This window comes from Ranitomeya variabilis, chromosome 2 (assembly GCF_051348905.1).
Source record: "Ranitomeya variabilis isolate aRanVar5 chromosome 2, aRanVar5.hap1, whole genome shotgun sequence".
Classification (NCBI taxonomy): Eukaryota; Metazoa; Chordata; class Amphibia; order Anura; family Dendrobatidae; genus Ranitomeya; species Ranitomeya variabilis.
Window position 1 is genome coordinate 847,789,120 of NC_135233.1, and position 15,989 is coordinate 847,805,108.

A 15,989-nucleotide genomic window follows, 5' to 3' on the forward strand; every position below is an offset into this window, starting at 1 on the left:
CAGCTCACAGTGCATTTCAGACCAAATGAGAATCATGAGGTCAAAGCAACTAGCCAAGGAGCTCAGAGACAGAATTGTGGCAAGGCACAGATCTGGCCAAGGTTACAATAGAATTTCTGCAGTACTCAAGGTTTCTAAGAGCACCGTGGCCTCCATAACCCTTAAATGGAAGAAGTTTGGGACCACCAGAAGTCTTCCTAGACCTAGCCATCCAGCCAAACTGAGCAATCATGGGAGAAGAGCTTTGGTGAGAGAGGTAAAGAAGAACCCCAAGATCACTGTGGCTGAACTCCAGAGTTGCAGTAGGGAGATGGGAGAAAGTTCTACAAAGTCAACTATCATACAGCTCTCCACCAGTCAGGCCTTTATGGCAGAATGGCCCGATGGAAGCCTCTCCTCAGTGCAAGATATATGAAAGATCGCATAGGGTTTGCTAAAAAACACATGAAGGACTCCCAGACTATGAGAAATAAGATTCTCTGGTCTGATTGGATGAAGATAGACCATTTTGGTGATAATTCTAAGCGGTATGTGTGGAGAAAACCAGGCACTCCACATCACCTGCCCAATACAATCCCAACAGTGAAACATGGTGGTGGCAGCATCATGCTATGGTGGTGTTTTTCAGATACAGGGACAGGACGACCGGTTGTCATTGAAGGAAACATGAATGCAGCCAAGTATAGAGATATCCTGGATGAAAACCTCTTCCTGAGTGCTCTGGACCTCAGCCTTGGCCAAAGGTTCACCTTCCAACAAGACAATAACCCTAAGCACACAGCTAAAATAACAAAGGAGTGGCTCCAGATTAAGTTTGTGACCATTCTTTACTGGCCCAGCCAGAGCCCTGACCTAAACCCAATTGAGCATCTCTGGAGAGACCTGAAAATGGCTGTCCACCAACGTTCACCATCCAACCTGATGGAACTAGAGAGGATCTGCAAGGAAGAATGACATTTTTTTCTAGGTGTGAAAAACTTGTTGCATCATTCCCAAGAAGTCTCATAGCTGTACTACTAGCTCAAAAGGGTGCTTCTACTCAATACTGAGCAAAGGGTCTGAATACTTATGACCATGTGATATTTCAGTTTTTCTTTTTGAATAAATTTTCCAAAATGACTACATTTCAATTTTTTTCAGTCAAGATGGGGTGCAGAGTGTACATTAATGAGAAAAAATGAACTTTTTTGAATTTACCAAATGGCTGCAATGAAACAAAGTGAAAAGTTTAAAGGGGTCTGAATACTTTATCTTATAGTAATAAGTAGAACTCCCAGTTGCTAGTCATGTGCTCACATTGGTCAAGATTTATTTGCAAACTCAGACACATTTTAGGGCTGTAAAAAAACCTCATAGAATTATACAAGTGAACTGAAATTCCCCCTTGAACCAACAAAATATTTTTAGTAATGTGCTGTGTGAACCAAGTGTTATGTTGCTGTAACCTACCATGATTTTAGATAGCACCCAAAATGTCATTATGTCATTACTCTGTGTCTCCAGTTGTAAATGCAAATGCCTTATTATGGCTCTTTTTATGATCTTTTTTTCTTTTTCTTATATATAAGAGGGAAAAGACTATATGTCACAATCTGCAGTACCATTGGATTCAGAAACTCATGGAGGGGAAGATGTTGCAATATTTTCCAAAGGGCCAATGGCGCATCTTTTCCATGGTGTGCATGAACAAACTTATATAGCTCATGTCATGGCATATGCAGCATGTTTGCCACCATACACCAAGTGCCCCCCTGAGCGACCAAAGAATAGAGCACCCTGTATCACGACAAAGTCAAGACTGGTCCTATTATGTGCTATGGGGCTGTTATATATTCCTCAGTGGCACATGTAAAAGTAATCTTTGGAGCGCTACATCTAAAGGGGAGCAACATTCCTCTCTCTTTATTGTATAGAATGCTGGACTGTTATCGTGATGTCACTGCAGTAAAAACTAAGAAGACACATTCTTATTATTCTGTGTACAAAATATACTGAAGCTGAGACAACAGATTATTACTGTAGAACTAAATATTAAAAGTTGTGCGAAGCTATGAATGTGAGGCTATGTCTGCATCTCATTTTTCTACACATCGGGGGAATAGAAAGCAAATATTCTCCAGTGTATACCTTTCAAGTGTCTGTAGTCCACTATGTACTGTGTAGTACATGTGCTTCTCACTAAATTAGAATTTCATCAAAAAGTTCATTTATTTCGGTTCTTCAATACAAAAAGTGAAACTCATATTATATAGTCATTCCAAACAGAGTCATCTATTTCAAGTGTTTGTTAATGTTGATGATTATGGCTTACAGTCAATGAAAACCCAAAAGTCATTATGTCAGTAAATTGGAATACTTTATAACACCAGCTTGAAAAATGATTTTAAAATCTGAAATGTTGGCATGGAGGCGATCAGGTGTTATGGAAGCCCAGGTTGCATTGATAGCAGTCTTCAGCTCATCTGCATTGTTGGGGCTGGTGTCGCTCATCCTCCTCTTGACAAGGTCAGGCGAGTTTGCTGGCCGATCAAGCACAGAGATACTGTTGTTTTTAGACCAGGTATTGGTACTTTTGGCAGTGTGGACAGATGCCAAGTCCTGCTGGAGAATGAAATTTCCATCTCCAAAAAGCTTGTCAGCAATTTCCTGGTAGACGGCTGAGCTGATTTTGGTCTTGATAAAACACAGTGGACCTATACCAGTAGATGACAGGGCTCCCCAAACCATCACTGATTGTGGAAACTTCACACCAGACCTCCAGCAGCTTGGATTGTGTCTCTCTCCACTCTTCCTGCAGACTCTGGGACAAGTAGCGTAGCTACCGGGGGGCAGAGGGTGTGGGCGCTACCGTGGAGTATGATAATTTCCTGATGCGTGGTAAAAAATGAATGAAGTCTTTCAAATCATGCCGAATAGTAACCATTGTGTGCAAGTGGTGAGAACGGCTCATCTGGAAGACCTTCATGACGCAGTGAATCACGTGACCGTTCGCGTGACTGGAAAGTGTGTATGGATCGCGGTAAGGACCAAAAACCAATTTGTTTCGGAGACGTCTGTCTCCTTCCCCAGGGATGGTCCTTATACCGAAAGTCAGTCCTTATATATCTTCCTGCAAGTAGGTTTATTCTTGAATGCCAAAGAGCTCAACTTCACTATTGAGTCCTCTAGGTATCAGAGTGTCCAGCAAAAAAAATCCATTTTGTCTCCACTCTTGACATTGATTTAATGTAGTTACCTCCTCTCCAATGGGGGTGTACAGTTTCAATGCCCAATATCTCCATATTCTATACTAGTCCATTATGGTGTTCTATAAAATGCTTAGAGAGCGGATGACCCAAGAATTTTTTCTTTATATTACATATGTGTTCATTGATTCTTACTCTGAGCGGCCGTTTGGTCCGCCCCACATATATTTTTTTACATGGACATTTAATAATATATATAACCCCTGTTGTGGAGCATGTGATAAAATCTTTACTCTTAAACTCTGTGTCCTCTTTTTCTATACTTGTATGTTTATGAGTTATAGTCTGTTTACACATGCAGCACTTGTGGCATGAAATTTTTTTTTTAGAATATTCTGAAAAAAGCTGGGTTGTGTAGGAGAGGGCGAAGGGTATGTGCACACGCTGTGGATTTTTCTGCGGATCCGCAGCGTTTCCGCAGCTGCGGATTCGCAGCGGTTTCCCATGCATTTACAGTACCATGTAAAGCTATGGGAAATGAAATCCGCAGTGCACATGCTGCAGAAAAACCGCGCGGAAACGCAGCGGTTTATTTTCCGCAGCATGTCAATTCTTTGTGCGGAATCCGCAGCGGTTTTGTACCTGCTCCAATAGAAAACTGCAGGTGAAAACCCGCAGCGGAATCCGCAATAAAAACCATGATAAATCTGCAGGAAAAACCGCAGCAGTTTTGCACTGCGGATTTATCAAAACCGCTGCGGAAAATTCCGCAATGGAATCCGCAGCGTGTGCACATGGCCTTATTCTGGACAGTAGGGGCAATTATATTTCCCAAATTGCTGGATTTTTTATACACAAAGCGAGGATACGTAGTAATTTTTTCCCCTAGGATTTTATCATCTTTTAATATGTGCCAGGGTTTCTTCACTATTTTATAGAGGATATTTGAGTTGGCATTATATTGAGTTATTATAGGGATGGAGTCAATTGTTTCCCTTGATTTAGAAGTGGAGTTAATAAGCTCCTGACGCGATTTTTTTAGAGCAACTTCTTTTGATATTGCCAACATTTCTTCATTATATCCTTTTTCCAAGAATTTTTTTGTAAGTATTTTGGCCTCTGCATTAAAGTCCTGGGGCCTTGTGCAATTGCGATGAATTCTCATTAACTGGCTCTTGGGGACATTCAGTAGCCAGCTCGGAAGAAGACAACTGTCTAGGGGGATAAAACTATTCATGTCTGTTGGTTTGCTGAAGGTGCGTGTATGGATTATGCAGTTTTCAATAAAAATATTAAGATCTAAAAAATTGATTTCCGTATTCCTGGTGGTTGATGTAAAATTTAAAAAGATGTCATTTTTATTAATATCCATTAAAAATGTATTAAGAGTTTCCAAACCACCAGACCAAATAAATACAATGTCTTCAATGAAACGCTACCAGAGGACCAGGTCTGCGCGCAGCCGACCCCCAGGGTATATGGTCTCCTCTTCCCACCTACCCACATAGAGATTGGCATAGCTGGGCGCAAACCTGGTCCCCATAGCAGTACCCCATTGCTGGGAGTAGTAGTTCTTCTCATATATGAGATTCACGTTTTGTATTGAAGAACTGAAATAAATTAACTTTTTGATGATATTCTAATTTAGTAGAAGCACTTGTAAGTTTCCACTGGGACAAATTACATTTTGTGCTTTGGATTTTACTTCCTTGAAGATAATCACTCTGATAATGCTATAGAAAGCTACTTATATTTGTTTTGATCTACTATTACAATTGACTAATGTATATTTACAGTATGTCTTCTCCACCACAATAAATGGACAATGGTGGAGAGGGAGACAACGGTTTTGTTCAAAATTTTGATAACTGTATCATGATTCTTTTGGAAAATGTTAATAAAAAGTTATCTGATTCAAAAAAGGTATATACAGAAAGTGCTGTGTAAAACTTTTAGACAGGTGTGGAAAAGGTGCTGCAAAGTAAAAATGCTTTGAAAAATAGAAGTGTTAATAATTTAAGTTTATAAATTAGCAAAGTGAGTAAACAAAAATGTAAAATTAGTATTTGTGACCACCCTTTGCCTTTTAAAACAGGATCAAAGCATCAAATCTTCTAGGTACAGATGCACATAGTTTTTCAAAGAATTTAACGGAGGTTTTTCCAAAAAGCTTGGAGAATTACCACAAATGTTCTATTGATGTAGCTTTGTGCAAAAACTTACTTCTCTTCATGTAATCTCAGACTCGATAATGTTAAGATCAGGGCTCTTTGGGGACCATATTATTGCTTTCAGGACTCCTTGTTCTCTTTTTAAGCTAAAGGTAATTCTTAAAGGGAACCTGTCAGCAGGATTGTGCACAGTAACCTACACATAGTGTCAGGTCGGCTCCATTATACTGGATAAAATGATACTTTGGTTGATGAAATCTGTCTTGTTGTTGTTTCTTAATCTTTATTTTTAGATTTGTGTTAATGATATGATCGTGTCCTAAGACGAGGTTCATGTATGTGGTGCTCTGATTAGGTATTCATAAGGCCGGCGTCACACTCAGAGTAGGGAAATACGGTCCGTATTTAACGGACGTAATACGCAGTAATATTCCCAAAACACTGTTCCGTATTCAATGCGAGGATGCGATTTTTACGGACAAATGTATCCGCGTGTCATCCATATGGCATCCGTATGGCTTCCGTACGGCGATTTTTTTGCGCAGGCTTGCAAAATGGACAAATCATGGATCCATCAGCTAAAATATTCCTAAAAACATATATACAGTCTATATATATATATATATATATATATATATATATATATATATATATATATATGTCAGTGAGCAGTGAGACACATATATATATATTTATATTTCATTCAGTGCAAGATAGCATAAAAGCCAGTAATTCAATTGCCGGCTTTTGCTATCTCCTTCCCAAACCCGACATGATATAAGACATGGTTTACACACAGTAAACCATCTCATATCCCTTTTTTTATTACATATTCCTCTTTACTAATGTAACAAGTGTCTGTGTGTAAAATTTTGAAGCTGTAGCTATTAAATTAAAGGGTTAAATCCCAGAAAAATTTGGTGTGGGCTCCCGCGCAATTTTCTCCTCCAGAGTGGGAAAGCCAGTGACTGAGGGCAGATATTAATAGCCTAGAGAGGGACCATGGTTATAGGACCCCCCTGGCTAAAAACATCTGCCCCCAGCCACTCCAGAAAAGGCACATCTGTAAGATGCGCCTATTCTGGCACTTAGCCTCTCTTCCCACTCCCGTGTAGCGGTGGGATATGGGGTAATCATATCATTAATACCTTCACATACTGAATACAAAAAAACACTTCTGCAGGCAGGTGCCGGTTGTGGCACCTGAGCTGCAGCATAATCTCATGTGTAATTTGCACTTATTCCCTTTTGCAGATTTACTTGAGCAAGGAAAATACTCTGGAATTCGAACACGAATCCGAATGTGCAAAGTTCATGCCAACCTTGATATTGGCAAACATTTCCGAACAAGTTCGCTCATCTCTACTCCCTTTCAACTCTAACTTTCTATGAATCTATGATGTATGATACTCTTGATAGCTTATACCTATTTTGTGATAAAGGAATATAAAATTGCACTTACTCAATGCTGCGTATTGTAGTGCAGCGGTGTCCTTGCTGTGCAGTGAGAAGGCAGGGACCCAGGAAAAAGTTAAAAATAAAGTCTTGTTTATTGTACAGCATACTCACAAGCAGAAAGTAAACAAATCCTCCGGTGCGCAGCTGGGAATAAATGAAGACAGTCCAGTTGCCGTGAACGAACTACACCACCATGTACGCTGGGATGTCAGGCTTTAGACTCTGCCTGGCCCCGTGTTGCTCCACACAGAAAGAGCTCTGTACAAGTCTCCTGTTTGGTCTGCTTCCAAGACGAACACGCCGTGAAAATAAAAAATCGCATTTGTTTGCACAAAAATGATTTTTCGCCCACAAATTCCTATTTTCACAAGGGTAACAGAAGAAATTAGACCACAAAAGTTGTTGTGAAATGTCTCCTGAGTACACCGATACCCCATACGTGGGGGTAAACCACTGTTTGGGCGCACCGCAGAGCTTGGAAGAGAAGGAGTGCTGTTTTACTTTTTCAATGTAGAATTGGCTGGAATTGAGATCGCACGCCATGTCGCGTTTGGAGAGCCCCTGATGTGCCTAAACAGTGGAAACCCCCCACAAGTGACCCCATTTTGGAAACTAGACCCCTTAAGGAACTTTCTAGATGTGTGGTGAGCACTTTAAACCCCCAGGTGCTTCACGGAAGTTTATAACGTAGAGCCGTGAAAATAAAAAATTGCATTTCTTCTACAAAAATGATCTTTTGCCTCCAAATTTTTATTTTGACAAGAGTAACAGGAGAAATTAGACCACAAAAGTTGTTGTGCAATTTCTCCTGAGTACTTCGATACCCCATATGTGGAGGTAAACCCCTGTTTGGGCGCACCGCAGAGCTTGGAAGAGAAGGAGTGCCGTTTTACTTTTTCAATGTAGAATTGGCTGGAATTGAGATCGGACGCCATGTTGCGTTTGGAGAGCCCCTGATGTGCCTAAACAGTAGAAAACCCCCACAAGTGACCCCATTTTGGAAACTAGACCCATTAAGGAACTTATCTAGATTTGTGGTGAGTACTTTAAACCCTTTTTTCTCCTCAAAAATGATTTTTTAGCCTGCAATTTTTTATTTTCTCAAGGGTATCAGGAGATATTGGACCCGAAAATCTGTTGACCAGTTTGTCCTGAGTATGCTGATACCCCATATGTGGGGGGGCACTGTTTGGGCACCCATCGGGGCTCGGAAGGGAAGGAGCACTGCTTGGAATGCAGACTTTGATGGGATGGTCTGCGGGCGTCATGTTGCATTTGCAGAGCTCCTGATGTACCTAAACAGTAGAAACCCCCCACAAGTGACCCCATTTTGGAAACTAGACCCCCCCAAAGAGCTTATCTAGATGTGTGGTGAGCACTATGAACCCCCAACTGCTTCACAGAAGTTTATAGTGTAGAGCCATGAAAATAAAAAAAATCATATTTTTTCCACAAAAATGATCTTTTCACCCTCAAATTTTTACTTTCACAAGGGTAACAGGAGAAATTGGACCCCAAAATTTATTGTGCAAATTATGCTGAGTAGGCTGATACCCCATATGTGGGGGGGACCACTGTTTGGGCGCATTTCAGAGCTCGGAAGCGAAGGAGCGCCGTTTTGGAATGCAGACTTTGATAGAATGGTCTGCGCGCGTTATGTTGTGTTTGCAGAGCCCCTGATGTACCTAAACAGTAGAAACCCCCCACAAGTGACCCTATTTTGGAAACTAGACCCCCCAAGGAACTTATCTAGATGTGTGGTGAGAACTTTGAATGCCCAAGTACTTCGCAGAAGTTTATAATGCAGAGTCGTGAAAATAAAAAATATATTTTTTTCCACAAAAAAGATTTTTTAGCCCCCAAGTTTTTATTTTCACAAGGGTAACAAGAGAAATTGGACCACAAAAGTTGTTGTCCAATTTGTCCTGAGTATGCTGATACCCCATGTGTGGGGGGGGGACCACTGTTTAGCCGCACAGCAGAGCTTGGAAGGGAAGGAGCGCCGTTTTGGAATGCAGACTTTGATAGAATGGTCTGCGGGCGTTATGTTGCGTTTGCAGAGCCCCTGATGTACCTAAACAGTAGAAACACTCCACAAGTGACCCCATTTTGGAAACTAGACCCCCCCAAAGAGCTTATCTAGATGTGTGGTGAGCACTATGAACCCCCAACTGCTTCACAGAAGTTTATAGTGTAGAGCCATGAAAATAAAAAAAATCATATTTTTTCCACAAAAATGATCTTTTCACCCCCAAATTTTTACTTTCACAAGGGTAACAGGAGAAATTGGACCCCAAAATTTATTGTGCAAATTATGCTGAGTAGGCTGATACCCCATATGTGGGGGGGACCACTGTTTGGGCGCATTTCAGAGCTCGGAAGCGAAGGAGCGCCGTTTTGGAATGCAGACTTTGATAGAATGGTCTGCGCGCGTTATGTTGTGTTTGCAGAGCCCCTGATGTACCTAAACAGTAGAAACCCCCCACAAGTGACCCTATTTTGGAAACTAGACCCCCCAAGGAACTTATCTAGATGTGTGGTGAGAACTTTGAATGCCCAAGTGCTTCGCAGAAGTTTATAATGCAGAGTCGTGAAAATAAAAAATATATTTTTTTCCACAAAAAAGATTTTTTAGCCCCCAAGTTTTTATTTTCACAAGGGTAACAAGAGAAATTGGACCACAAAAGTTGTTGTCCAATTTGTCCTGAGTATGCTGATACCCCATGTGTGGGGGGGGACCACTGTTTAGCCGCACAGCAGAGCTTGGAAGGGAAGGAGCGCCGTTTTGGAATGCAGACTTTGATAGAATGGTCTGCGGGCGTTATGTTGCGTTTGCAGAGCCCCTGATGTACCTAAACAGTAGAAACACTCCACAAGTGACCCCATTTTGGAAACTAGACCCCCCCAAAGAGCTTATCTAGATGTGTGGTGAGCACTATGAACCCCCAACTGCTTCACAGAAGTTTATAGTGTAGAGCCATGAAAATAAAAAAAATCATATTTTTTCCACAAAAATGATCTTTTCACCCCCAAATTTTTACTTTCACAAGGGTAACAGGAGAAATTGGACCCCAAAATTTATTGTGCAAATTATGCTGAGTAGGCTGATACCCCATATGTGGGGGGGACCACTGTTTGGGCGCATTTCAGAGCTCGGAAGCGAAGGAGCGCCGTTTTGGAATGCAGACTTTGATAGAATGGTCTGCGCGCGTTATGTTGTGTTTGCAGAGCCCCTGATGTACCTAAACAGTAGAAACCCCCCACAAGTGACCCTATTTTGGAAACTAGACCCCCCAAGGAACTTATCTAGATGTGTGGTGAGAACTTTGAATGCCCAAGTGCTTCGCAGAAGTTTATAATGCAGAGTCGTGAAAATAAAAAATATATTTTTTTCCACAAAAAAGATTTTTTAGCCCCCAAGTTTTTATTTTCACAAGGGTAACAAGAGAAATTGGACCACAAAAGTTGTTGTCCAATTTGTCCTGAGTATGCTGATACCCCATGTGTGGGGGGGGACCACTGTTTAGCCGCACAGCAGAGCTTGGAAGGGAAGGAGCGCCGTTTTGGAATGCAGACTTTGATAGAATGGTCTGCGGGCGTTATGTTGCGTTTGCAGAGCCCCTGATGTACCTAAACAGTAGAAACACTCCACAAGTGACCCCATTTTGGAAACTAGACCCCCCAAGGAACTTATCTAGATGTGTGGTGAGAACTTTGAATGCCCAAGTGCTTCACAGAAGTTTATAATGCAGAGTCGTGAAAGTAAAAAATATTTTTTTTTCCACAAAAAAGATTTTTAGCCCCCAAGTTTTCATTTTCACAAGGGTAACATTAGAAATTGGACCACAAAAGTTGTTGTCCAATTTATCCCGAGTACGCTGATGCCCCATATGTGGGGGTAAACCACTGTTTGGGCGCACGGCAGAGCTCAGAAGGGAGGGAGCACATTTGACTTTTTGAGCGCAAAATTGGCTTTCGTGTTTGGAGACTCCCTGATGTACCTAAACAGTGGAAACCCCCCAATTCTAACTCCAACCCTAACCCCAACACACCCCTAACCGTAATCCCAACCCGATCCATAATCCTAATCACAACCCTAACGATAATCACAACCCTAACCCCGAAACAACCCTAATCTCAACCCTAACCATAACCCTAATCAAAACCCTAAATCCAACACACCCCTAATCCTAAACTCAACCCTAACCTCAAACCTAACCCTAATCCCAATACACCCCTAACCCTATTCCCAACCCAAACCTTAACCCTAATCCCAAACCTAACCCTAATTCCAAACGTAACCCTAATGCCAACCCTAACCCTAATACCAATGCTAACCCTAGCCCTAACCCTAACTTTAGCCCCAACCCTAACCCTAGCCCTAACCTTAACTTTATCCCTAACCCTAACCCTTACCCTAGCCCTAACCCTAAATTTAGCCCCAACCCTAACTTTAGCCCCAACCCTATCCCTAACCCTAGCCCTAACTCCAACCCTAGCCCTAACCCTAAATTTAGCCCCAACCTTAACCCTAACCCTATCCCTAACTTTAGCCCCAACCCTAACCCTAGCCCTAACCCTAGCCCAACCCTAACCCTAGCCATAACTTTAGCCCCAACCCTAACCCTAGCTTTAACCCTAGCCCTATGGCTGCTTTCACACTTGCGTCGTGTGGCATCCGTCGCAATCTGTCATTTTGGGCAAAAAAAGGATCCTGCAAATGTGCCCGCAGGAATCATTTTTTGCCCATAGACTTGTATTGCCGACGGATCGTGACGGATGGCCACACGTCACGTCCATCGTGCGCTGGATCCGTTGTGTTTTGGCAGACCGTCATCCCAGAAAGTGTTCAATGTAACTTTTTTTGTACATCGCGTCCTCCATTTCCGACCGCGCATGCGCGGCCGTAACTCCACCCCTCCCCCCAGGACATAGACTGGGCAGCGGATACATTGAAAAACTGCATCCGCTGCCCACGTTGTGCACAGTATTCACAACGTGCGTTGGTACATCGGGCCGACGCATTGCGACGGCCCCGTACCAATGCAAGTGTGAAAGAAGCCTAACCCTAGCCCTAACCCTAGCCCTAACCCTAAATTTAGCCCCAATCCTAACCCTAACCCTAAATTTAGCCCCAACCCTAACCATAAATTTTGCCCCAACTCCTCTAGCTGCCGGCCGGCAGATTATGGCGGGCGCACTGTGCATGCGCCCGCCATTTTCTTACCAGATGAAGAAGCCGGCGGGCAGGAGGGGACGCAAGAGGACCCAGGGACACCTGTAAGTATGATAGGGTCCCCGAATCCCCAAAGATCTTCCGGGTGCCGGCTGGCGGGCACACTGAGCATGCGCCCCCCATTTTTTGGTGGGAACAAGATGGCGGCGCCCATCGGGAGCCAGGAGGAGCACCGGGGGAGACAGGTGAGTATCGGGGGGCGATCGGGGACCCCATTTCTCTGTCCTCTGATGTGCGATCACATCGGAAGACAGAGAAATTAAATGGGAAATCGCGTTGTTTTTTTTTTGCAACCGCCGGAAAATGGTTATTTACCGGCGATCGCAACCCGGGGGTCGGAAGAAAAACCCCGAATCATGTTCTCTGGGGTCTCAGCTACCCCCAGCAACCGAGAGCCCAGAGAAAATCCGACTCTGGGGGGGCGCTATTCACTGTTTCCACAGCGTCGTTAATTAACGGCGCTGTGGTTTAAGTACCCTTAACTGCCGCCGTTAAAAGGCGTATCGGCGGTCGTTAAGGGGTTAAAAATTATGTTGATGATGTCTTAAAAGCTGAAAATATTCTTTGCGATTGTGTTTCAATGTTTATGATGCCTTCATGGTTTAAGTGACATTATTTTCTAAAAATCATAGTGTTATATGGAAGATTATTTTGTTCATCCTTTTATAGATTCCATCCAGTTTTCTATGTCGTTCTCACAGAAAGGCAGCTTTTCGAAGAAGCAAAAGAGAAGAGACTGTAATTAGTTACATACATACAATATATGTGTGTGTGTTAATGAATGGACACACTTTTGAAGGATCTACCCAGAAGACATCTAGCCAGGAATAAAACACATACATAAACTTTGATATTGAAGAGAACCTATAGCCAGAAAAAATACCAATAACTTTCAAATATTGGCGATATTGGGTCAATCTGCAGGTTAATAACCAGTACTTATTCGAAAGCTGCCAGGAGAAAATGAGCTTTATTCCTCCTGTCAGCATTCAGGTGTCAGTCACAGAAGTGGTGCTGGGGCAGGTTCAGTCACTGCTCTGAGTATATGGAGCTTCGGCAGGAACTGCGCCCCTGGCACTGACTGGCACAGTAAACACAAACCAAAATAGTCACTCGATTCTACCTGAAAAAGAAATAAATAGATTAGAAAAAGTCTGTATGAAATCTAAAGTGTGTTACTCAAGTCTTGGTATAGTAGGCTGTTAGTGGGGTCTTCAAGGTTCTTTTGCACCATCTGGTGGTAGATTTTAAGTACTGCACAGTTGTGAGTGAATGTGGAGTCCTCACATCGGATCATCATTAATTTTTACAGCATGTCAACATTAGGGCCTGTAGGACAGACCTGTAAGTCACTTAATGACCAGGCCAAATTTTGAAAATCAGATATGCACAATTATATCAGCGAAAAATTGTAAGGATTGTAGCAGGGGCAGACAGAGACAGAAGAGGACCCCTGTGTAAGGCCTCCTTCACTAGAAAAAAACAGTTCTAGTGAGATCCGTCATTCGTGTATGTGCGCCATCCGTGTGTATGTATATAACATCCGTGTGACACCTGTGTGTCCTTTTCCATGTCTCTGTGTGCTGATAGTGTGACACGTATGGAGAGTAAGAGTGTTATTTATTAAAGACTAGCTGTACCCGGCCATACGTTGCTGTGGCTCAGTCTGGTTAAATGGAAAAAAAAAAAAGAAAAGAGAAAACACAAGTTTCTAATATGTTTAATTTTACAATGCTCATGGGTATACAATATTTTTTGTTGTTCCATTGTCTGTGTAGATATAGAGATTGTCTAGTTTGCCGACTCTAGAACACGGAACGTATAATTGTCCATGTGAGAAGCAGTCCGAGTTTAGATCTAATCCACACAATTCTAAAGATTGGCCCTGAACTTTGTTGATCGTGATTTCAAATGCCAATCGAATTGGGAATTGCAATCTTTTAAGTTGAATGGCATATCCGTTGGAATCATAAGAATGCGAGGAATAAGGACATCTTCACCTTTGAAAGGTCCTGTCAAAATTGTTGCTTCTACGACGTTGCTCATTCATTTTCTTTACTGCAAGATGTGTGCCGTTGCAAAGCTTTGGCTGGTTGATATTTCACAATGTGATAATTGGCACACCGATTTTCAATTGCAGTACGTGCGGTGGCATCCCTGGCAGATCAAGTGAATTCAAAAATTCTGTTGGATAATTAACCGCTTCATCTGCTTCCACAACAGTTTTGACGGACTTGTATGTGACTGCCTCGCTTTGAATGCTAGACTGAATAATATAGTAAAGTTCGTAGACGTCTTTGTTCTTGGCTGCAAGAATAGCTCGTTCACTCAGCAAATCGCGATTCTTATAATTGGTTTGAATATTGGGAAATACTTTTTCAATCACTTCTTGTTTTGACGCCACTAAATTGCAGACGTTATGAGGCAATAACATTTGTCCTGAGGTCAGATCAACTGGCACCTTTCCTTACTAATTTCCAGTAATTGATGTGAGAATATCTCAGCTGATTGATCGTTTTGCAGTTGGACATGCATATTTGTAGTTATTTTTAACATCTTTACGTGTCGCCACAAGTAGAGTATTTCAGGCAAGCATTTATTTCGTCCGCTGGTGTCGATCGAGGAAATACAGGTAATTTGTGTCTGAAATCTCCTGCAAGCAATATTAATTGCGTTCCCAAATGGTCTGATGTTTCCCGGCAAATCTTGCAATGATTGATCAAGAGCCTCAAGCGAGTTTTTTGTGTGCCATTGTGGATTCATCCCAAACAATAAGTTTCTACAATACTTTTCCCATGCCAGATGCTTTGGAAATGTTTCACGTGGGAGTTTCAAAGAATTATATGTTCAATGGCAATTTCAAAGCAGAATGAGTAGTTCTTCCACCTGGTAGCAATGTCGCAGTTATTCCGTACGACACAAGAGCTAAGGCTATGTCATTTTGGGATCAAATCGCTGCCTGAATCCATCTAATTAGGAAAGTTTTACCAGTTACACCTGGCGCATCTAAGAAGATTTCTCCAACCCAGTTATCGACATTTTGCATTACTTGATCTTAAATCCTTTTTTGCTCAAGCGTTAGCTTAGGAATATACGACAAAAGATCACTCGTGTAATTTTGTTCACAATGCAATTCTACATCGAACAAAGCAGCAGCAGATCGATTCAGTGATGGCATTCCCAATTGATTGAAAACTTTTTTTGCGATTTCTAAGCACAAATTTTTAATCATTATCAACTCTTTGTTGTAGATTTCTACTGTGAAGTCCATGTTCATATTTGAATTTTCCTTGTGTATATCTTCAGCCATGTGTGATTTATATTTCTACCATAACTTTGTTGGCGATGAAGGAGAGTAGGCAGTCAATATGATTGTAAACAATGCACAAATTTGATTTGGATGTGACGTGCATTTGTCATTTGCATACACCCCAGTGTTGGTTACGCGCCAATAAATTCAGATCTTGACATGCACTGCGGAAAGTGGCATGTTTAATGCCATTGACCATTCTCAATTGCTGGAAAGACGTTGGAAGCATGCGAAGAAAAAAGCATTCATCTTGATTAGGATGCACGGGGTACAGACTGCCTAGCATAGTTTTTTTAATATGCCAGGTTGTCCGTCTATTGCCTCTCCTCGTTTGCGTTGTTGAAATGATTTTCTACTCGCATCCCATGTGTAATACGTAGGCACTTCCGAATACAGCAGTGCTTTCGCAAAAGCGTAATTTCGACATAATGTGAAGAAAGCAGTTAACCTTGTAGCCAGTGGATTCATGGTTATTTGTTGCACATTTGCAGCTGTGAATTAAATGCGTTGTCCATTTTTTAGATGTACTGCTAAGTGAACAACAGCTGGACTTGGTTCATGTATGGGAAATGAAAGAATTCTCCATACAGCTTCAATGCTGCTTATGTATCTTCCAGCCTGATACTGTG

At 42.0% G+C, this 15,989-nt stretch overlaps 1 protein-coding gene across 2 annotated transcripts in view; it reads left to right on the plus strand.

Moving 5' to 3' along the window:
- The window catches only part of LOC143808009 (intestinal-type alkaline phosphatase-like), a 129,274-nt gene extending 124,173 nt beyond the window's left edge, over positions 1 to 5,101 (plus strand). For both annotated transcript variants that reach the window (XM_077290202.1, XM_077290203.1), the window contains one exon: positions 1,569 to 5,101. In XM_077290202.1, coding sequence (XP_077146317.1) covers positions 1,569 to 1,852 — 284 coding nt within the window. In that variant the 3' untranslated portion in view covers positions 1,853 to 5,101. The remainder of the gene's footprint in view (positions 1 to 1,568) is intronic.
- Positions 5,102 to 15,989: the final 10,888 nt, after the last annotated feature.